At 40.2% G+C, this 23,258-nt stretch overlaps 1 protein-coding gene across 1 annotated transcript; it reads left to right on the plus strand.

Moving 5' to 3' along the window:
* The first annotated feature begins 1,791 nt into the window (after positions 1–1,791).
* Positions 1,792–22,971, plus strand: SCAMP2 (Secretory carrier-associated membrane protein 2). The gene is made up of 6 exons (XM_051213252.1): positions 1,792–2,120; positions 2,158–2,431; positions 3,721–4,018; positions 14,069–14,170; positions 18,507–18,624; positions 20,456–22,971. Exons 1-6 carry the CDS (start codon positions 2,079–2,081, stop codon positions 20,618–20,620), a joined length of 999 nt encoding a protein of 332 aa, XP_051069216.1. The 5' UTR covers positions 1,792–2,078; the 3' UTR covers positions 20,621–22,971.
* The last annotated feature ends 287 nt before the right edge of the window (positions 22,972–23,258 follow it).

Here is a 23,258-nt window from a genome sequence, read left to right on the forward strand (position 1 = left end):
TCTTCCGTGAGTGGCAGGGTTTCTAGCCTTGGTAGTTTTACACATACTCTAGATTTTTCAGTACTCCAACTTAAACGGTTTGTGGTCTGTTGACAAACTCTGGACTCAGAAGTGCTTCTTAAGCCTTAGCAGCTTACAGCTTTCCTTGTCGATTCATGGAGGGCAAAGTGATAGACTGACAATGGCGGTTCATGTTCTAAGTCAATATATGTCAGTTATTTGATGCAATTTACAAGTGTGCACTGAATAATGGTTGTCAGTTGGCAGCTATCGAAACGTCCGACTGAAGTTGTAATCTCTATCTAGTTGGTATGCCGCGCGCTGAAATCTCCAACGATGGGATAGCAATCTGACTTGCTTCCAGAACATATATTATTTAAGGTAAAGTCGTCAGCAAAGCAACGTAGACTGCTGCATATCTCTCCTGTAGTCACTAATCCGTGTCTAGATTTATTGTTACAATAAGTTGTCTCGCATTTATCGGTGTAATGCGCCTCCGATGCGCTCAATTCCTAAGACTACGCGTGTTTGTGTAGTACACATTTAAGGTGTTTTGAGAATCACTCGTTCTATCTATACAGATTTCAAAAGCATTGGCTTCCAATGCTTTAACACTCTAAAACCCTGAGTCTTAGGGTTTGTTTCAATTTAACCAGTAACAACATTTATAATCGAATTGTGCCGACCCAGTCAAATGAGAGGCCGGGAACAAAGAGGTTCAAAGATATATGCGAAAGAATATCGATATATCGCGAAGTGACTAATCTAGGCTGGCTAGCGGTTATAGGAGATATGAAGAACGGTGTGCCCACTCGTGTTCTAGTGTGGATGCCTGACCAAGCGCCTTCAGCTAGGTGAGTCCATTACAACTAATGCCGTCAGCATCAAATGTCGAAGACTTACGGAAATATTGATTTTGTGGGTTTATTTACCGCTACACACCATTTCTCCTTCGCGTTCTTAACTCAGTAATGACATCCTTTCATGTCTGTTTATCTTTCATGGGTTCTGATTTCAGTATGATCATTATTTTATCAGTATTAAATCTGTGACATAAATGATCACTTGCTCGGTGCTTCAGTGTAGGAAAAGTAGTAAAGTTGTCCTTGGTCCTTTACTTTTTATGTTGTATGCGAATTATTTCCCAAGTATAGTAGAATCTCCAATGTTTTATATGCTGACGATGTAAAGCTCTGGCGAGAAATAACGGGAGATGCAGATGAATGCGCACTTAAGGCAGACTTAAATATTGGGACTAACTGGTCTAAGGAGTAAGTGGTGCCTATTAACGCGTCAAAGTATATCTACATGCACTTTGGGGATGTAAAGGTAGATAGGTACAGCATAGGGGAAGTACCTGTACCCGTGGTCTGGACCACAAGAATTTTGGGGTGACAGTGAGTCATGATCATAAGCCCACGGCCCATTGCCAGTAGGTCGCAGCTAAGGGGTTTAGAGCCCTATGGGCTATAAGACAGACATTCACCAAGTTAAATACTACCATGTTCACTACAGTACCCACAACTTAAGTGAGAACTAGGTTTGAGAACTGCGTTCAGGCCCCAAGCCCCTGTTTAAAAGGTGACTCGGATATCCTGGAAAAAGTACATAGGGCAACTACCCGTGAGATTTTAGAACTCCGGAGTTTATCGTACCAAGAGAGTCTTGAAAAACTAGATTTCTTTACTCTGTTCTATCGCAGATTAAGATGTGATCTGATTCTGATGCACAGAATACTAGTAAATTGTTTTTGATCTAACACATCCTCTCTTTTTCTTCCCACTAGATCGGGACATCTTAAACGACAAAGCGGGCGAGTCGAAAAGCCAAGAACGAATAAAATACAGGTTTTCACACCGAGTTATCAATTCTTGAAACCTGTTACTCAAAACGGTGGTGTCTGCACCTTCAGTTGACTCTTTCAAGAGAAGACAAGGCACTTACAGAAGCATACTAGAAAAAGGATAACATAGGCAATAGGCCTGTCCTTACTACACAAATCTGAATTTGAGATAGTCAATTGAACTATTCAACCAGGTGTCAATTTGCGCTCTGTCTGACACTGTTGGCAACTGTAAATGGAGAATCCTTTTGCAGATCCAGTGGCGAAGTTGACACCGGTTCGTCGTGCTGTCAATCCTCATATTTTCTCTTTAGACACAGTCTCATGATAACCCTCAGATTTCTCGTGTTGATACGGGTGCACTAGATAAGTACAATCCTTTCGAGGCTACTGGGGATAATAAACATGGTAATCATACCATTAATTCTGTACCACCACCTCAATATTCTGCTACTCAAGCTCAGAAAATTACAACCGCAGAGCTTGAACGTCGTCAGAAGGAGCTGGATGCAAAGGCTGCGGAACTAGCACGAAGAGAAGAGGAACAACGAATAAGAGAGGAACAAAATAGACCAGTATCCCAAGGAGGTTTGTCATCTTTTTCTCTCCTAAGTTGTTAGTCGTCTAGCGCGTTTAATCACTAAGCTAATCTACGTACCCAGTAGCATATTTTTGAAGATTATTTGTTGATATTAACACATTTAGCAATTTCTAAAGGAACTAGATCTTGTCAGCTGAATGTTCCTCCAAATCTGCACCTGAAATTTGTTCTTTTTTGCTGAAGATGACCAAAATATAGGTCCTGGTTATAACTACGAGTGTGCACCAACTATTCACTATATCTATAGTTGTATTCATCTGTGGCTTCGTTGTTGATTCGAGTCATACATTTATTTACAACCATTTTCCCTGCCTAAGGTTTGATTTGATAATCTCAAATAAATTGAGCATTGGGTAGATTGTTATAAATAAATAATATATTTGTAATACCCCAATTTTCTACTCATTGGGATATTACAAGTATATTATTTATTTACATTTTCCCTGCCGTCTAGTCTTTCCACCATTATTATTTTCTTGTCATTCATCTTGTGTCATTGTGGTGTGCCGCCTTCGGTCGATGCCAATTTCTGCTAGATCCACCGTTGATTATGACTGATGATCGTCAGATGCCCCTGACCCACATTTATTTGATAGAAAATTTCGCTTTTTCACCATCTGTAGATGTTTAGTAACGGGAGTCATAAGTTAACTTGGAAAACTACAACAAACCTATAAGTAGATACTTTAATTCATTTACCATGAACCACCAATTTATTAACCATTCAGTACTATAGACCCATTTACCTGATTTATTGTTTTCAACCGTACACACACTTGAGAGTTTGGTGTTGATCTTATGCGAAAATTCATTCACGCCTGTCTTATCAGGAGCACATGGCTGATTATTATCCTAGCTAAGGAGTTTGGTTTGTACTTCCCTTTGAGTTGCCATTGTAAAACTATATGAATAAAACATCGTGTAAATTTCAAGTCGTAATCTTGTATAATGCTCCAGAAAAGTTATGCAAATAATGCTAAAAGTTGTATCTTTCAAAATGCTCTTATGATACAGATGACTCATTCCCTCCGGTTTTATCCCATAAAGCGTTACTTATTTTTACGTACAAAAGTTTAAACTCAAAACTTTGAATTCCTTTCTTAAAATTTTCTGTTATTACGACTCCTAAATCAGTATAAATCTTAAAGACTGTTCTGCTTATCTGAATTATCCTAATTTCGTTATTCCGTTTTTTATACTCATGTTTTATCTGGTTGAATTAGTTATTTTGTAAAATTACGAGCCACTACGCTACACTTTCCTTTTCTATCCATAGGTGTTACAGCTAAGAACTGGCCTCCACTACCATCCTTCTTTCCTTGTACTCCTTGCTTTTATCAAAACATTGAAACAGAAATTATACCTCAATACAAAAGAGTGGTCAAATTTGGATATTACTTATGGCTGTCGTATGCTTGTTTGTTGTTAGTGAACTTGTTCACAGCAATGGTATATTTTGCCGGTACTTCTAACTATTATGGAGGAAGTCTGTTCGGTGTTGCTATTCTCGTGTTCATAATTTGCGTACCGTCATCGTACGTGTGTTGGTTCAGACCACTATACAAAGCCTTTAGGTAAGCTTGTACCTAAATTATCAGATTACAGTGTTTATTGTCATAGAAAGTTGTCTAACAGTTATAGGTAAACGTCTCCCAACATTGTCTAGTTAATATTTCTTAATCCCGTTAGTTTCCACGATCTTTCTTCTTGTAATGACTTCTAATTTAACAAATAACAAAACCTGCAGATTAATGAAAGTATTATTATGGGTATTATTTTTGACGACCACAGGAAAAGTGCCACAGTAAGTCGAGTCTATTATGTATCTCTTAGTGTCACTACTCAAAATCACTGCCTACCGTAGTTATGAAGTCGCCTGTCGATACGGCTAAAACTAAAACGGTTATTTATGTATTGTACACATGTCCTCGTTTAGGTGCCCCGAATCTCCTTCGAACTTACTACATTCCCGTTCAATGTCATGGGGTTCTAGATATAAGTAATATATGTTCCACTTAATAGCAGTTCACCATCCTAATGAATCATTTATCATTCCTGTCTAACACCTAATAAATAATCAACATATACTTGGTACTAAAAAAGCCTGGTCTTGTTTATTGAAAACCCTGTATAAATCTAATCTTCTGATCGCATTGAATAACAATACAAACAGTTTGGGGATCCATTTCTTCCCCTATGAACAGTGCTACCTGAGGATTGGTCTGCGTAAATGCACGAATTAGGAATAGGCAATCAAATTGTTAAGTGCGCCGTCGACTAAACTTATCTTGAAAATCTTATGAGTCCTTGTACTGTCATCTAGTTTTGCAACTTCAAATAGTGTCCGTCAAGGCTGTCCACTCTCTCCATTTTTGTTTACCTTCATCATAGACCTACTGATGGAAATAACGCTCTCATCGACTGAATTTTCGGGCATTGACCTCCTTCCAGGTGGTCGACTTATCGATTTAGAATACGCAGATGACATAGTCCTGTTTGGTGAAGACGCTGATAAAATGAAGAGTGCTTTGGTAGCACTGAGCAACAATGCCAAGATATTTGGGATGCATTTCTCCCCTTCTAAATGCAAGTTATTGCTTCAGGACTGGCCTGCGTCAATACTTGAACTAAGGATGGAGAGTGAAGTTGTCGAATGCATTGACAACTTCACTTATCTTGGAAGTCTAATCATCCCTAGTGGGTTGGTGTCTGACGAAATCTCTTCACGGATTCAAGAAGCTCGTTTGGCTTTTGCCAACTTACGTCACCTATGGCGAAGGCGAGATATCCGTCTACCAATTAAGGGACGGCAGTTCGTTCTGTCCTACTTTACTGCTACGAAATGTAGCCATTAATGGTAGAAGATACCCCTAAGCTACTAGTATTTGACCACAGATGCCCTAGGAATGTTGCTCGCATCTGCTGGGATCACCGGGTAAGTAATAGTGAGGTTAGACGCAGGGTATTAGGGAATGATGGTAAATCAGTTGATGAGGTTATGAATCTTCATCGACTGAGATGGTTGGGCCACTTGTTACGTATGCCTGAGCACCGATTACCACGACGCGCAATGCTGACTAGTGTTGGGGATGGTTGGAAGGAAGTGGCCAAACCTGAGCGTGGCATCAGTCCTTAAAGTCACTAACTTCTGGCCTTTGCCATGTTGGTAGATGCAGACTACTTGGTTGGGGTCCACGTGACTATCGTAACCAATGGTTTGAGACTCGGGGTGACATGGCTCAGAATCGGTCACAATGGTGTAGGTATATGCACTTCCTGTCTTCCCTTAAACTATGAGATTAAAATCGCTTCATACATTCCTTTCTACGAACTAATTTTTTCTTTCTGTACTATATCCTTATATGCAATCTTTCTTTCATATATTATTACCATTGAATTAATTACTTCTATGAATTCAGTGTTCATCTTGTTGTGCTAATGAGGTATGGCAACTTGGACCTATGCATATATGTGCCTGGTTCTACGTTGTGGATGACTGATGTGTACCGTGAAATGATCGTTTGCGGATTGCAGAGTTTAGAGGTAGGACACTTGGCAAAAATGTCAAATCGGTTAATCAGGTCACAAATCACTTACTGAGGCGGACATGTTTTACGTGTGCCCAACCGCTACTTACCTCGACGTACGCTGTTATCTGGTCTAGGAGCAGAATAGAAGATAGCTAAGCTCGGTAAAACCAAAACATAGTATCGCTCCATAAATTCACTGACTGTTGGTTGGAACTATGTTGATAGATGCGGACTATTTGGTCTGAGTCAGCGTATTAACCACTACCGGTGGGTGGGAACACTAGGTAAGATTGCTCAAAATCGATCACAATGGCGCAGGTTCACTCACTCATCATATAAATTTTGAGCTGGAACCATAGTTTTAAGACTTAGTTTCTCTTGTTACCACAGCTACTACATTATATTGATGTTTTCTGCCGTAAATCCTAAATGTACCTCGTCATACCAACTTATTTTAGTTACTTGGGCCAACGCATGGTTGTGGCAGGCTCTACGTTGATCATGACTGACATACCCAATCCTCCATCAAATACTAGCAGTTTATACATGCTTTTTCAAAGACCATGTTCCAGAGTTTCTCAATATACTCACCACTCCATAAAATGATAAACATCTTGCGTCACAGATTGTCTAAGGCTAAGCGAGCTCTTTGACCTGTGCTAAAATCTCAAAAGCCACCAACTAACAAGGGTTGATATAACTCTCATAGTCAGTGAAATATGTAACATCATCCTATATAGTCCATACATTCAAACTAAACGTACAGACCAGTTATAAAGTTAACACGTACTTTCGTAAGTTTTTTCTCATCAGACTTCACAATCAGACTTAGAATTACTGATTCAGAATTTTTGAAGCTGTCGTCATTATTAGAAATAAAGTTCAAGAATGTAAATTCAAAGATAAGGATTATAGCAATATCGATCATGAAATCATATAATTGCTTAAACATTCATTACAGTTTAATAGGATGACGTATGCAGCAGACAAAATTCTTCCACGTTTTATTTTGGCACTAAAGTATTTGATAAGTCAGCAGTACTTGATAAGTCTATTGTTGTTTTCTCGAGCACTTTCTAGCTTTGTTAGGAAGAAAAGTAATCAGATGCATTTAAATTTGAATACTGTTGCATTTATTAGGTGCTAAGCATCAAATATGGAGCTTAACTCATAATTTTCATAAGAGTGGTATCATGTTGTATATTTGAGAAATCCACTCAATTTTGCTTTTATTCATCTAGAAATTCAATTATCAATTCTCACGGTCTCGTACTAATCTACAAATGGATAAAAAAAAGCATAATTTACACTTTTGAAGTAGGTCTAAGGTGAAAGACCCCTGTAAGTTGCCTTATTCAACAATGCGTTCGTCTTTCTAAATAGAAGTTTACATTATTGTCTATTTGTAACTTGGATGAAGTAAAAAACGATTTCTTCACAAACCGGCCTTATCTCATACATAAGACATTAACACCGTTGGATGCCGGCTCAGTGGTCTAGTGGTTAAGTGCTCGCGCGCGAAGCCAGTAGGTCCTGGGTTCGAGCGCCGCGTGGTGCGGGATCGTGGACGCGCACTGCTGAGGAGTCCCATACAGGACAAAACGGCCGTCCAGTGCTTCCAGGTTTTCCATGGTGGTCTAGCTTCAATCGACTCATGATTTCAATCTGTGAAATTTCTAAAAAAATAAGACTAAACGTTGAAATGAAGTCATCATAGTTTTATTTATTTATTTGAACGCATAAATATTGGTACAAGGAGGCACCAGATACATATGCGCCACACAATAACAATGAAAATGGGAAGAGATAAAGATTGTAAGGTGCGTATAGAAAAAAAAGTACAATAACGACCACAGATTAGTGTATGGTAGTGAAATAATAATATTGGGGGAAACGGAAAGGTACAACCAGAAAGAATTCTTTCAGTTAAGAAAGTTACAACCGATTTTTATGAAGCAAGTAAAGAAAAGTCACAGCAGGATTGCCACTGGCTTTTATTCTGTGCCATATCTGATAACTTCTCTAGCCACTGTGTTACACCATCTCTCGGACCCCAACCAGGGAGTCGTGAAGGACCGACAGAAGCCAGTCCTGTACAGCCTTCATTCATAACACGACACCATATCATACGCTAACCACCTCTCTGCTCTTTCCAACCAGTCCCAATGTCGGCAAATAATGCGCGACGAGGAATTCTCTGAGACGACATTCGTAGAACATTTCCAAGCCACCGAGGTCGGTGTTTCAAGATATTGACACCAGTTGGATTATCATCTCTGCGTCCAAACACACGATGCCGAATCTCTGCATTACTAACATGGTGTTGCCACTGGATATCACCAATCCTTCGGAGACAACGATGATCAAACACAGAGAGTCGTCTAGCATCCTCAACTCTGAGAGGCCAGGTTTCACAAGGATAAAGTAAAGTTGCTCTCACCGATGCGTTGTAGATCCGACCTTTTACAGCCAGACTAACATCACGAAGGCGCCAAAGATGGCTCAGATTGGCATAATCCGCTCTGGCTTTCACTATACGTGAATTGATCTCATCACTCACGCCACCACCAGCACTTATGTAGCTACCTAGATGCACGAACTTCCTAAAGACGTAGTCAGCCCTATCTGTTGTCCGATCTGCGCGACGAGGAATTCTCTGAGACGACATTCGTAGAACATGTCCAAGCCATCGAAGTCATAGTGAACAACCTAAATGCCAAAGTATTGAGGGTAAACCAAGTAAGCGGACATCTAAGTTGTAGTTTCGTGCTATCGCCCCAACGTGCAGAGAATACCATTTGTTGCAACTTTATTTTGACGGTCATAAGTTACTAACGAGCAATCATTTTCTGTATGATTAGGAGCGCTTTCGTTTGACATATTGACCACGAGGACCAATTTAGTGGTAAACGCAAAGACACTACATAATCACCGTTTAGAAAAGTTAAGGATTATCTATTCCTTCTGAATCACAATTGGACTTCAAGCATATTAGTCACTATTTTGAGGTATCAGTAGCAATTAGTATAACCACTTCACTTTACTGTAAAGCTATAGTAAGACAAATACAGAGGACCTACTCTTAGTATGAAGATGTGTCACATGTCCCACTAGCTGGGTATCAAGAGCCTGATAGACGGTGGGTGTACCCCATAACACTGGGTTTTCATTCACCATACATTTACCCGATCGAAGCTACTACCTTGACGCGGTGGTCGGGCTTGCCTATAGTGATGACCCAACCGAGCTATATTGGCTGGAACATATGTTCCTGTAGGTTCTACCATGCCAGGCAGGTCGATTGGAAAACGGTAAGACTAAAAGCAGCAACTTAAGGTCTGAGGGCGAAGTCGTACTGCTGACTGTAGAGGGGTGTGACAGCAGTAAGGTGTTTCCCTCAGACAACCAGCATCTGCAGCGATGCTGCCTTCCCACAAGGAGGGGCGGGGTTAGTAAAGGTCGACCCTAAAAATGTCACACCTCACCTTACCTCACGGATTTCCGTCTCCGGCGGTAAGGCCCTTTGAAGAACGGAGCTAACACATTAAAAAACTTCCACGAAAAGGCCGTGCGCGACCGGCCTCAAGCGGTTGTCCCTTGGGCTTTGCGGTCACGCTCCCAGGTCGTTAAGACCAACACTAATCCGACTTCTATTTCAGGTTCCTCGAGAAATACCCTTCCACGGTGTGGGCAGCCGGGAAGTGACACCAGCCCTCACACCTGTAACAACACACGAGACCAAGTTGGTCACATTCAAATCCTTCCTACACCTCTTAATACCACTCTTATCTCCCCAACTAACCCTTCTCACGTTCTTTTCTCACCTCGCACTGCTAGGGCAAACGATTCGAGTACGCGGAACGCTTTTCCTGGTCTCCTGAAACCACGCTCTAAACTACATGTAAGAACTTTTAACGTCCGAACACTATGCCAAATAGGACAGCAGGCTTCCTTAGCTAGGACTTTAGAATCCCGCACCATCGATGTGTGCTGCGTCTCCGAAACGCGCATACAGGATCTGAGTAGCGTCATTCATTGGACCTCACCATGTTGAAATAAAGAACCAACTCGATTCACGCTTCGTGTGTCTGGAAGCCCTGATGCTGCTTCCCGTGGCCTCTCCGGCGTAGGTATAGTATTGAGTCCTAGGGCAGAACTAGCTCTCTTAGACTGTATCCCAGTAGACAGTCGTTTGTGCGCTGTCCGACTAAACGGAACAATAGGGACTCGGAAAGATAAGGACACTCGTCGTTGTCTCTTCGTCGTCTCTGCCTATTCTCCCACTGACTGCAACGCAGATGATGTAGAAGATGAGTTCTACAGAAAGCTTTCCGACCTTCTCCGATAAGCTAGGCGCTCTGATGTAGTAATTGTGGCTGGTGACTTTAATGCTCAAGTAGGTAAACTAAGCGATAGGGAAAGACACCTAGGTGGATCTTATAGCATCGTGGCTCAAAGAACAGATAATGGCGACTGTCTGTTGCAGCTATGCTTAGATAACCGCCTGTTCCTTGCAAATACTAACTTTAAGCATAAGGAAAAACATCTTTTAACATGGCGACCCCCTAATTCGTCCCAACGTTGGACCCGAATAGATCACATCGCTATCAGCCACCGATGGAGGGGCTCGATAGAAGACTGTCGCTCATTCTGGAGCACATGCTTAGATTCAGATCATGCTCTAGTACGAGCGCGTATTTGTCTGCGTCTTACTGGACGTAGGAAAGACGCTGCAAGGAAGCCTCTTAGGGCCCTACTTAATGATAGTCAAGCTAAGAGTATATTTCAGGAACAACTAGGAAAACAGTTAGGCAACCATGCATGTGATGGCCACCCCGACGCAGCGTCGAATGATATCAGGAAAACTGTGGAAACAGCAGTGATATCTGCTAGTACGGTAACCCGTAAGGTTAGGGAGAAACACTGGATCTGAGCAGCATCTACCGCACTTCTAGATGCTCGGAAATTCATTCCACCTGGCTCTGAACATAATGAAGAGTGGAGTCAGCTTAAGCGCAAGCTGACAAGAAGTCTACGCAATGATCGTGAACAGTGGTGGGTAGCGAAAGCAAGAGAGATGGAAAAGGCAGCGGCAATAGGTAATAGTAGACAATTGTTCAGACTTGTTAAGGAAACCGGTATTAGGAAACCGACTGTTAGCGAAACAATCTCAGAGAAAGATGGACATATTATACAGTCTCAATCCGCGAGATTGGATCGATTGGCAGAACACTTTAGGGATCAGTTCAACTGGCCTTCAGCCACACTTCGGTTTCCCACGATCTCCAGCCAACCTGAATGGCAAGTTAATGTAGGTCCTCCGTCTCTTTACGAAGTTGAAAAAGCCATAGGAAATCTGAAGCGAGGGAGAGCAGCAGGCCCTGACAGGTTTACTCCTGAGATTTTTAAGGATTGTGGTCCAGTATTAGCAATGAGATTAACTGAGGTCTTAGGTAGAATTTGGGAACTGGACGTAATCCCATCTGACTGATCTCAATCACTGATTGTGCCAGTCTATAAAAAAGGACAAAAGTCCTCTTGTGACAATCACAGAGGAATCAGTTTGACTAATATAGTGTCTAAAATATTAGCTTCAATAATACTTCGACGCCTAACCAAAGCTCGTGAAGAACAGACTAGAGAAAATCAGGCTGGTTTTCGACCTGGACGTGGTTGTATAGATCAGATATTCACACTACGTCAGGTTCTAGAACACAGACACACGTTCAGACGCCCCACAATGGTAGTATTTCTCGACCTTAAGGCGGCATTTGACTCTGTTGATCGTAAGGTCCTATGGCAGTGTTTGTCACTGAAAGGAGTACCAAAGAAGTACATTAACCTTGTAAGGGCTCTCTACTCGAACACAACTGATCGAGTGAGAGCTTGTGGCGAACTGTCATCAGAATTGATTACCTCAAGTGGTGTTCGTCAAGGCTGTCCACTCTCTCCATTCTTGTTCAACTTTGTCGTCGACGTACTTTTAGAGATAATACTTTCCTCGTCTAGATTTCCAGGGGTTGAACTTCTACCGGGAGATTCACTTGTTGACTTGGAATATGCTGATGACATAGTTTTATTTGGTGAAGACGCTGACAAAATGCAGAGTCTTCTGACCACTCTAAGCAACAATGCAAGCATGTTCGGGATGCGATTCTCCCCCTCGAAATGCAAAATGTTGCTTCAGGATTGGGTTGCATTGACACCCGAACTAATGATAGGGAGTGAAGTAATTGAGCGTGTCGATCGCTTCACTTATCTTGGAAGTCTCATCGGCCCTTGTGGTCTGGTGTGTGACGAAATCTCAGCATGGATACAGAAGGCTCGGCTATCTTTTGCCAACTTGCGTCATTTATGGCGTAGGCGAGATATCCGTCTATCAACCAAGGGACGTGTTTACTGCGCAGCAGTTCGTTCCGTCCTACTTTATGGCAGTAAAACATGGCCGGTAAGAGTAGAGGATATCCATAGGTTACTAGTATTTGATCATAGGTGTCTTCGAAACATTGTTTGTATATCCTGGGACCATCGAGTAAGTAACGTAGTTGTTAGGAAACGGGTACTAGGTAAGGATGGCAAATCCATTGATGAAGTAGTGAAACTTCATTTGAGATGACTGGGACACGTGTTACGTATGCCCAACGACCGACTGCCTCGATGTGCGATGTTTTGTTGTATAGGAGTAGGTTGGAAGAAAGCTAGGGGCGGCCAGACCAAAACATGGCACAAGTCCATGAAGTCACTGACAAGTGGACTGAGCCATGTTGATAGGTGTAAACTACCTGGTTGGGGACCGCGTGATGATAGCAACCGATGGTTAGAGACCTTGAATGACATGGCTCAAAATCGTTTGCAATGGCGCAGGTGCATCTATTCTTTGTGTTCTCCTAAATTCTAATTTTCTGAATTCTTCATGTCCCTTTTTTTCTATTTCCAAATTTATTTCACTGGATTATACTCCTTGAATAACATCTTCAAACCCTAATTTTTTTTTATTACAGCTTATAATTTTACTACATCTATCACTACGGGATTTGAATCGACCACTGCATCTCTGTACAAATGTGGTATGGCAACTCGAACTGATGTACGTACGTACGAAGTTCTACGTTGTTACTGACTGACTGACTCACCATACATTTCGAGAGGTAGTCGTCAATCACTAACATTCACTAAGCATTGTCTGAGTATTTGATGAAAGTTCCGAATAACGTAATGTCATTCTCAAATGGGAGATACGCTACATCTCAAACATCATCTCAATTGATCCATCTTAAAGTTAGCCAGTTATTAAAGCTAGAACTTAACAACTTAAAGTTGGGTGTTACTTGGTAGCTGTACAGTGTATGAAAATGTTCAGGTTATTTGTTAGAAATCATGATTGGTTGTCGTTTTTAATGGGAAGATGTAGGATTATTAGTCGCATAAATTGACTCTACTGTTTCGCCTTTTTTGAATTGGGTACCAAGTTAATGCATTTCACAAATGTCTAATTATGTTAGTCGTAACAAGAAAGTTTTGTGGTATTTCATAATGGTAGTTAGATGAAAGTGGTTAGATGTTTCTAATGTTTACTTAGATCAGTTAATTGAAATGATCTTGGGCACGTTCGTTAAGTATAAGCAAAGTTACTTATAAATAGCCCTTTCTAAATCCTTTGATACTTCAGTAGATCTCAAAGATTTTATCGCTTCACAACAATAGGTTATTAATGGACCATTAAACCAAAAAGGCCATCGCGTTCAAACATAATAAAGCCGTACCTATCACAATGATTTCATTATATTTTCCAGTGTTTGAAATCACTACACTAGAAAGATTGGCATTGCTCCAACTGTCGTTCAATACTAACTAAATCGGGATAGGTGCTAATTGATATGATATTACTACTGGCTGTATTTTTATTTTCTTTACTATCATTAGTTTGATAGAAACGTATTAAGTATGATCGTCTACACTAAATGAAAAGGTATGTTTAACAATAAATTTCTATTCATTGGATAAGCGTTTCTACTACTTTTAATTTTCTATAACCAAATAATATTTCACAGAGAAATTGAAATCGGTAATTTTTTCCTCATTTAATTCACATAGAAGCAACAGCTCAATCAATTTCTTCATATTTTTCATTGTTTTTGGTGTCCAAATTTTGGTTATGATCATACAGTCAATCGGTATCATAAATTGGGGATCCTGGTGAGTCTTCTAATACTTATATTGAATAATTAAAATATTATTTACACTCGTTAAAACCACACCACTTTCCCTGTTACAGTTGCGTAAATAATTGATATAGAGTACCGATTCTTTTATTATTTATTTATTTATTTGAACGCATAAATATTGGTACAAGGAGGCACCAGATACATATGCGCCACACAATAACAATGAAAATGGGAAGAGATAAAGATTGTAAGGTGCGTATAGAAAAAAAAGTACAATAACGACCACAGATTAGTGTATGGTAGTGAAATAATAATATTGGGGGAAACGGAAAGGTACAACCAGAAAGAATTCTTTCAGTTAAGAAAGTTACAACCGATTTTTATGAAGCAAGTAAAGAAAAGTCACAGCAGGATTGCCACTGGCTTTTATTCTGTGCCATATCTGATAACTTCTCTAGCCACTGTGTTACACCATCTCTCGGACCCCAACCAGGGAGTCGTGAAGGACCGACAGAAGCCAGTCCTGTACAGCCTTCATTCATAACACGACACCATATCATACGCTAACCACCTCTCTGCTCTTTCCAACCAGTCCCAATGTCGGCAAATAATGCGCGACGAGGAATTCTCTGAGACAACATTCGTAGAACATTTCCAAGCCACCGAGGTCGGTGTTTCAAGATATTGACACCAGTTGGATTATCATCTCTGCGTCCAAACACACGATGCCGAATCTCTGCATTACTAACATGGTGTTGCCACTGGATATCACCAATCCTTCGGAGACAACGATGATCAAACACAGAGAGTCGTCTAGCATCCTCAACTCTGAGAGGCCAGGTTTCACAAGGATAAAGTAAAGTTGCTCTCACCGATGCGTTGTAGATCCGACCTTTTACAGCCAGACTAACATCACGAAGGCGCCAAAGATGGCTCAGATTGGCATAATCCGCTCTGGCTTTCACTATACGTGAATTGATCTCATCACTCACGCCACCACCAGCACTTATGTAGCTACCTAGATGCACGAACTTCCTAAAGACGTAGTCAGCCCTATCTGTTGTCCGATCTGCATTAGTGTGCGAACGTTGAAGGGAGCCAGTTTGAATGGTGCGCGTGGTTTCAGAAAGACTGTTTCAGTATTCGTATTTGGTAGACGCATTCAACTTCCGACCAGAAAGTGACTCGAGATCATTTGGATAGAACAGAGTTTCCACCATGGGCGAGCTGCTTTATAGGTTGAAAAGTAAGGATATGCAAGGTGGGAATTGAAGAGAGTGGATAAGTGACGTAGTACAAAAAAAATAAAACTAAAAGTGAGTACTATCAAATGGGTTATTTGAATTGTAATAGGAGTGCGAGTATTATATTCAATAATCATTGTCATTTCATTTTAACCGAAGCAGGTGGTTTTCTTAGGGGGACACACCCCGAGCCTTTGACCTAAAGGTCTGACCCACAAGGCAATGGAGCATCGTGAGGAGATGCCGTCCCATGGTAGCCGGTGACTAACAATTGGTTCATACGCCATTTGTTTCCTCAGGATACTGAAGTTCATGTGCACTATTGGTTTGGAATCAGGGTTTCCCAACTTCCGTAGGTAGACTCACCGTGTCCACCGGCCAGGTTAAATCGCCGGACATTCGCTTTTCGTCCTCTCAATTTCGTAAACAACACCCCCGCCACGAGATGGCAGTGAGTAAGAGTTCCCTGGCAGTGGCTGTATGCGCATGGCCATGTGAGAGCATTTCGAGAGGGAGGGCGGCCCCCCCACTCTCGGCCGTACCAGGGCATTTGGGGGTCAATTTTTAGCAAACACCAATTTTAAGCGTAAGGAGAGACATCGTCTAACATGGCGATCTCCTGCACCAAACCAACGATGGACTCAAATAAACTATATTGCTATCAGTCATCGTTGGAGAGACTCGATAGAAGACTGACGCTCATTCTGGAATACCTGTTTGGGCTCCGATCATGCTATAATACGAGCATACATTTGCTTGCACCTCGCTGGACGCAGGAAAACCACACTAAAAAGACCCACTAGATTTGAACCGAGTGACGAGAAAGCTGAAAGTAGACTCCATGAACAACTGAGGTCATACTTAGGTAGCTCTGAAATCGAAGCCGACCCAGATGCTACTTAGAAAGATATGCGAACAGTTGTGGAAACAGCAGTGACTAAAGAGTTACAAAAAACCAGTGGATTTCTTCAAGGTCTTTAAGTCTATTCTCGTAAACTCATCCCATCAGGCTCTGAACACGATGAAGTGCGTAAACAAATCAGATCTAGGTTAAGCAAAAGTCTAAGGAACGACCGTGAGCAGTGGTGGGCAACGTAAGTAAAAGAGATGGAAAAGGCGATGGCTGTAGGTAACACAAAACAGCTCTACAGACTAATAAAAGAAACTGGAATTAATAAGTTAAGTGTAAGTGAGGCGATCTCAGAAAAAGACAACAATTATCTGCTCTAGGCCCAGACGTTTAGAAAGATGGGTGGGACACTAAGGAGCAGTTCAGCTGGCCTTCAGCTACTTGACAACTACCCACCATTGCCAAACAGCCTGAATAGAACATTGAAGTAGGTCCCCCTACTCTTGACTTAGAAGCATCATTTGACTCTGTTGACCCAGAGGTTCTATGTCATTGAAAGGTGTACCTCAGAAGCACATGAACCTTGTGAAGGCTCTTTACTCGAACACTACTAATTGTGTAAGAGCTTATTGCGGACTGTCATCTAGTTTTGCAACTTCAAATAGTGTCCGTCAAGGCTGTCCACTCTCTCCATTTTTGTTTACCTTCATCATAGACCTACTGATGGAAATAACGCTCTCATCGACTGAATTTTCGGGCATTGACCTCCTTCCAGGTGGTCGACTTATCGATTTAGAATACGCAGATGACATAGTCCTGTTTGGTGAAGACGCTGATAAAATGAAGAGTGCTTTGGTAGCACTGAGCAACAATGCCAAGATATTTGGGATGCATTTCTCCCCTTCTAAATGCAAGTTATTGCTTCAGGACTGGCCTGCGTCAATACTTGAACTAAGGATGGAGAGTGAAGTTGTCGAATGCATTGACAACTTCACTTATCTTGGAAGTCTAATCATCCCTAGTGGGTTGGTGTCTGACGAAATCTCTTCACGGATTCAAGAAGCTCGTTTGGCTTTTGCCAACTTACGTCACCTATGGCGAAGGCGAGATATCCGTCTACCAATTAAGGGACGGCAGTTCGTTCTGTCCTACTTTACTGCTACGAAATGTAGCCATTAATGGTAGAAGATACCCCTAAGCTACTAGTATTTGACCACAGATGCCCTAGGAATGTTGCTCGCATCTGCTGGGATCACCGGGTAAGTAATAGTGAGGTTAGACGCAGGGTATTAGGGAATGATGGTAAATCAGTTGATGAGGTTATGAATCTTCATCGACTGAGATGGTTGGGCCACTTGTTACGTATGCCTGAGCACCGATTACCACGACGCGCAATGCTGACTAGTGTTGGGGATGGTTGGAAGGAAGTGGCCAAACCTGAGCGTGGCATCAGTCCTTAAAGTCACTAACTTCTGGCCTTTGCCATGTTGGTAGATGCAGACTACTTGGTTGGGGTCCACGTGACTATCGTAACCAATGGTTTGAGACTCGGGGTGACATGGCTCAGAATCGGTCACAATGGCGTAGGTGTATGCACTTCCTGTCTTCCCTTAAACTATGAGATTAAAATCGCTTCATACATTCCTTTCTACGAACTAATTTTTTCTTTCTGTACTATATCCTTATATGCAATCTTTCTTTCATATATTATTACCATTGAATTAATTACTTCTATGAATTCAGTGTTCATCTTGTTGTGCTAATGAGGTATGGCAACTTGGACCTATGCATATATGTGCCTGGTTCTACGTTGTAGCTGACTGACTGAGCCTAATGAAAAGGTCAATCGATGGCAATCAAAAGTGACATAAAGGCCAAGTACATTTCATTCTCTGGTCAGTGGGTCAATTTCTTCGGGATAGAGTGGTATAAATGTGAATGAATATTTGTGCATTTCATTCGCTAGTCTAATACACTTTCTCACTCGCTATTTTTTTCTTTCTAAAGTAGTCATTTGGATGGTCAGAGGGTTGCATACCGTGTATCAGTATCAAATTTAGAACACCACACGTCACTGCAGTAATATTTCACACTTACAACCCCCTATGGGTGGAGTTAATAGACAGTGATAAGACCATAGATCCATTCTTTCTAGTAGTATCCATATTTCATTAACTCCACACACTATTTAGTCCAAATATTTTCCAGTATGTATCACATTATAATAAATATGATGCTCGGTTTCGTTGTTTACCAATTATTCTATTTTCCAGTGGATGGATCACTGGTTTGGCAGTGGTCAGATCTAGCCCGGTAATTGGAGTTATGTCATTGCTGGTAGCATCCATATTCACAGCCGTCACGGCAATATCGGTTTGGTATTTTATACATGTGAGTTTTTCTTCGCTTTGTTGTGTATTTGCTATCAGGTATATGTTATCATTCAATTTTGGCGCTATCAATATTTCATCCTGTATAAAACACATAAATGCTGTAATCATGATTAAGAAACTCTCACCTCATTCTATAGGAATTTTGTAGTAACATTTAAATACTACTTCAGTTCTTAGTGTCTATATGCTGTTCAACATCACCAGAAATTTATTAGAGTGGAAGCTCTATACTCACACTTAATAGTTTCATTATTGATGTTTTTTCTCTTTACTCAGTAATATAAGGGCATAAAAAGCTCATTAACTAAACATAGGCTGGTGCTATTGCTCCTTAGTCATGTTATTGTTTCATTTCTACAAATATAAATATCTGTTTACTTTATAGGTCATAGAAAAACTTTCACTCTTTCAAGGTTAGCCTTTTAAGTTATTACACCAAATTAGGGTCTTAACGCACTATTTCTTATGCAGTATCATGACAACCCACTACGATGTTAATAAACTTCTCAGGCACACCCTTCAATAGACATTCCCAGAGGGCAGTCCTGTCCAACGAATCGAAGGCAGCCCAGATGTCAAGAAACACTACGATTGTTGTTCCCGACCGAAGAAGGGAATCTAAGCCCTCACACAATTGTAATGAGATGACAATTACTTCACGAAATACTATGCTCGCTTCAATTAGAATTCAGACAATTCACATTCACTTGATAACACTTACTGTTATTATTATCACTTTTTTTATAAACTACCTCAATTATCTACCTCTGTTCTCACTTCATGTATCCCCATTTTCCAACTTATAGAGCAGCTCGCCCATGGTGGAAACTCTGTTCTATCCAAATGATCTCGAGTCACTTTCTGGTCGGAAGTTGAATGCGTCTACCAAATACGAATACTGAAACAGTCTTTCTGAAACCACGCGCACCATTCAAACTGGCTCCCTTCAACGTTCGCACACTAATGCAGATCGGACAACAGATAGGGCTGACTACGTCTTTAGAAAGTCGTAATATCGACGTCTGTTATCTATTCGAGACTTGTATTCAAGACTCGGGCGAAATACTACAAATTCGCTCTCCATCTGTCTCTTCAAAAGGCTTGTTTTACGTGCGTTTATCCAGGGACCCTGTGGCATCTTCGTCTGGTCTTGCTGGTGTTGGTGTCTATTATAACTTGTGGACTACAGATTAGACGTGCAGTGTATTATCGATCGGAACAGAGACGCGTAAAACACGTAAGACCGACCTAGAGTCCTGACTGGCCCTGCTTCCCTGTCTAGCTCAGCCAGTTGAGTCCAGAACGCAAGTCTCAGCCTCTGAGATATGAATCGTTATATTTCAAGCATACTCTGTTTATATACCAATGAAGTAGACCACACCGCACCATAAAACAGAAAATAACATTTGACACGTGAAATAAGTATTGACCAGTAGGAAAATGACACGTGAAATAAATATTGACCAATAGGAAAATGATACCATCTCAAGTCCAAGAATAGCATTAGACTTAATAGAATAGTTTTTGGGATATTTTCCTGAATATCCCAACAGTGTCGCACTAAGCGCTAGAGCTGAGGCAGCACTAATCGATTGGATCCTCATTAACAGTCGGTTATGTGCTGTTAGTTTAGAAAGTTCCATCAAAGTGAGGAGAAATTGGTGTGAGAAACGATATCTTTTCGTCATCTCCGCCTATGCCTCAACAGATTGCAGCCCGGATGCGACCAAGGAAGAATTTTACCACCAGTTAACTGTTCTTCTTCAGAATCTAAGTATACTTCCTTTTTGTTGAGATTTATTAATTTGTGTTTAATTTTTGTTGTTTAGGTACATCGCATCTATCGCAGTACGGGTGCTAGTTTTGGGAAGGCTAAAGAAGAATTCGCTAGTGGTGTAGTGTCAGATCCGTTAATAAGAAACAGTGCACTGGAAGCCGGATTGTTTGCAACACGTCAGGCTACTTCAAGTAGTCCATCAGCTAACAGATCCTAAATAATACATTACTTTAATTCCCTAGTGAAATTATGTTTAATTCCCGATTGTTTTCTCTCATAATACTTTCCACAGCGTCATTGCCCTAACTTATTCTCTTGTATTTTTACTGTGACGATTTGTTGATTGGTGTTGTGTTTATAGTATTCATGTTTTTCTAGACCTGAAACTACATATTCAAAAACACTCATTATCTTCAAATTGCAGAATGCTCTATGATAAACAATTCTTCACCAGTTCATGTCATCCAGTAAAAGTTGTCTTGACTTCTGATCATATTTTTGATTTATTCCAACTTTTTCATTCAATATTCTTGTGATATGACGCTTGCGATTCCCACAACACTTTTAGGGACTTACGATCCTTTTACAATTTATACTGGTTAGTCGTTTATTTTTGATTGCGGAAAAAGACTAGTAGTCGCAAGTAAACTAGCCTTAAATGAGAAAAATTTTGTAAGCGAGTATTAAAATGTAGTGAACGTAATTAATCATCATTTTGTTTTGAAACAGTCGTAAAATAATATCAGTATTAAGATTTTGTAGCCAACGGTTACGGTTCAAAGAATATTAGGGTGAATTTCTGTCGTTGGTCTTAATGATCGTAGGTGGGGTTTTTTCTGTGTGGGAAGAAGTGTTGTTTCCGAGGAAACCACTTCAGGGCAGAAAACTCGACGTAATATCATGAATAATGACTCAGTGTCAATGTAATAGTGTTTTCTTAGCAAGTTTGTTTTTTATGGAATGTGGTTGCTGACCCTATGCCCAACCCTCTAACTGGGTTCGGGACCGACTGTCACCCTAGAAGTAGAGCTTATTGATTGATGATGAGAGTTGCATCTCTTGAAACGTATGATCACAAAACTGATACTACTTACAGTGCCCTTCTAAAATATCGAATGAAGGAAAATGTTCCCATAGATATTTAAAACCATCAGTCCGCTTGATAGATTTGGATAACAGCAAATTAGAGCTCTTACATCCCCATTTGTCTAGTGTGACTCCCGTATTAATATCTTAATGTGCGATCAGATTGTTCAAACTGTTTTAGGCCAATATATCATATAATTTTGATAAACTTTGTCTTTTTAATTCATTACCTAAACACAGACGTAAGTACATGATATAATAGACAATTTAAAATCGCATATTTTGTGCCTCATTGATGTGCTTTTCTATCCTACGGTTATAAAACACTTGGTAATTTTAAGAGTGGATGTCACCTAGGCTTCTTTCCTCCAGTTTGGTCTTCAATAATAAATCCTTTTTAGACGCAATCTTCCCTTAAACGAGATTTGACAACACTTAAATGACATCTCAAAATTTGAAAAATTTCGTGTGTATCGTATTCGAAAATTCTGATTATGTTTCGTTCAGAAGTTAAACAGTCTTAGATCGTAAAAATCTTTCAAAACAATTCGCTAAATTTTGCTGGTCAATAATGTTACTTATTCTACCGCAAATAGTATGTAACGGATAATTATCAGTCAGTTCGTGTGAATTGGTTAGATATTTGGTCGAAGCCTTCAGAAGTGTGTTGTGAAAAATTCTCAGGGCATCATTTGACCAAGTACGTATTGTTTAAAGTATGTTTGCCGATTGGCTATTTTTTGTAGACCAGTCATTCATGTACAAAATAGAGCCTGAAGCATGTATACATCGGTCCAAATTGTCAGGACGACCAGATAGAATTTTCAAGACCAATCATTATTGCAATGGACGTGGTAACAGTGCTGATGTTAAATCACTCTTTCTTGGTGACAAAGAATCTTCTAATTTCAGAGTTTCCATACCACGATTAGTATAAATAGCTGCATTACGTGTTTGAAATAAGACCCTAAAATTTTGAACGATGACATAACATATTCTACATAAATTCGCTTCACGAATAGTGTATGAGATAATCAGCTAGTGCAATAGCGACAAAAAATTTAGTTTAGTTCGTAAGGGAGGTAATAATGTAAGTTTAGACTAGTGACTAACTTCGATAAAAGGAAGCATCATATTGCGATCCATTAGTATTCTCTAAAAGAAATTTCCTAAAGATCTATGGGAGTATTGATTGAAAGAGCAGATAGTTAGGAAACTATGCTAATATATAACGTTGTAAGCAAATGTGAACACGGTGACTTCCTACCACTTGGACTCCGTTAATCAAATAGGTAGCAGTTAGGCCTATGTTTTGAGTGATGGAAAATTAAATATTCCTACGTGAAGCACAAAATACTGGAGCTAAATTTAAATGTCCATGAAATACATATTCTGACGAATACTTTTGAATAAAAAATTTTTGGATTCACGCGCCTAAATGTATTTGGGAAGAGATGTTAGATTGCAGACAGTTGTTTCAAGAATTTTATGTAAACATTAGTTTAATTGCTAAGTAAATGAGGCACATATTAGTATCAAATGAAACTCGGTCTCATAAAAAGTGTGCTTATGTACTCACACTTTTATGTGATGTTACTTATCTGTTCAGGCTGAACTAGGTGGAGTAAATTTTATATATTTTGACCTACTGGTTGAAACTCAGTTAATAACCACAATGAGAAATTCGGAATAAACGTATATTGACCCAAGTTACAATGCATTACATAAAACTACATTTGGTATTCTATCTAAATACACTAGTTTAACAC

Source organism: Schistosoma haematobium, chromosome 3 (assembly GCF_000699445.3).
Source record: "Schistosoma haematobium chromosome 3, whole genome shotgun sequence".
NCBI lineage: Eukaryota > Metazoa > Platyhelminthes > Trematoda > Strigeidida > Schistosomatidae > Schistosoma > Schistosoma haematobium.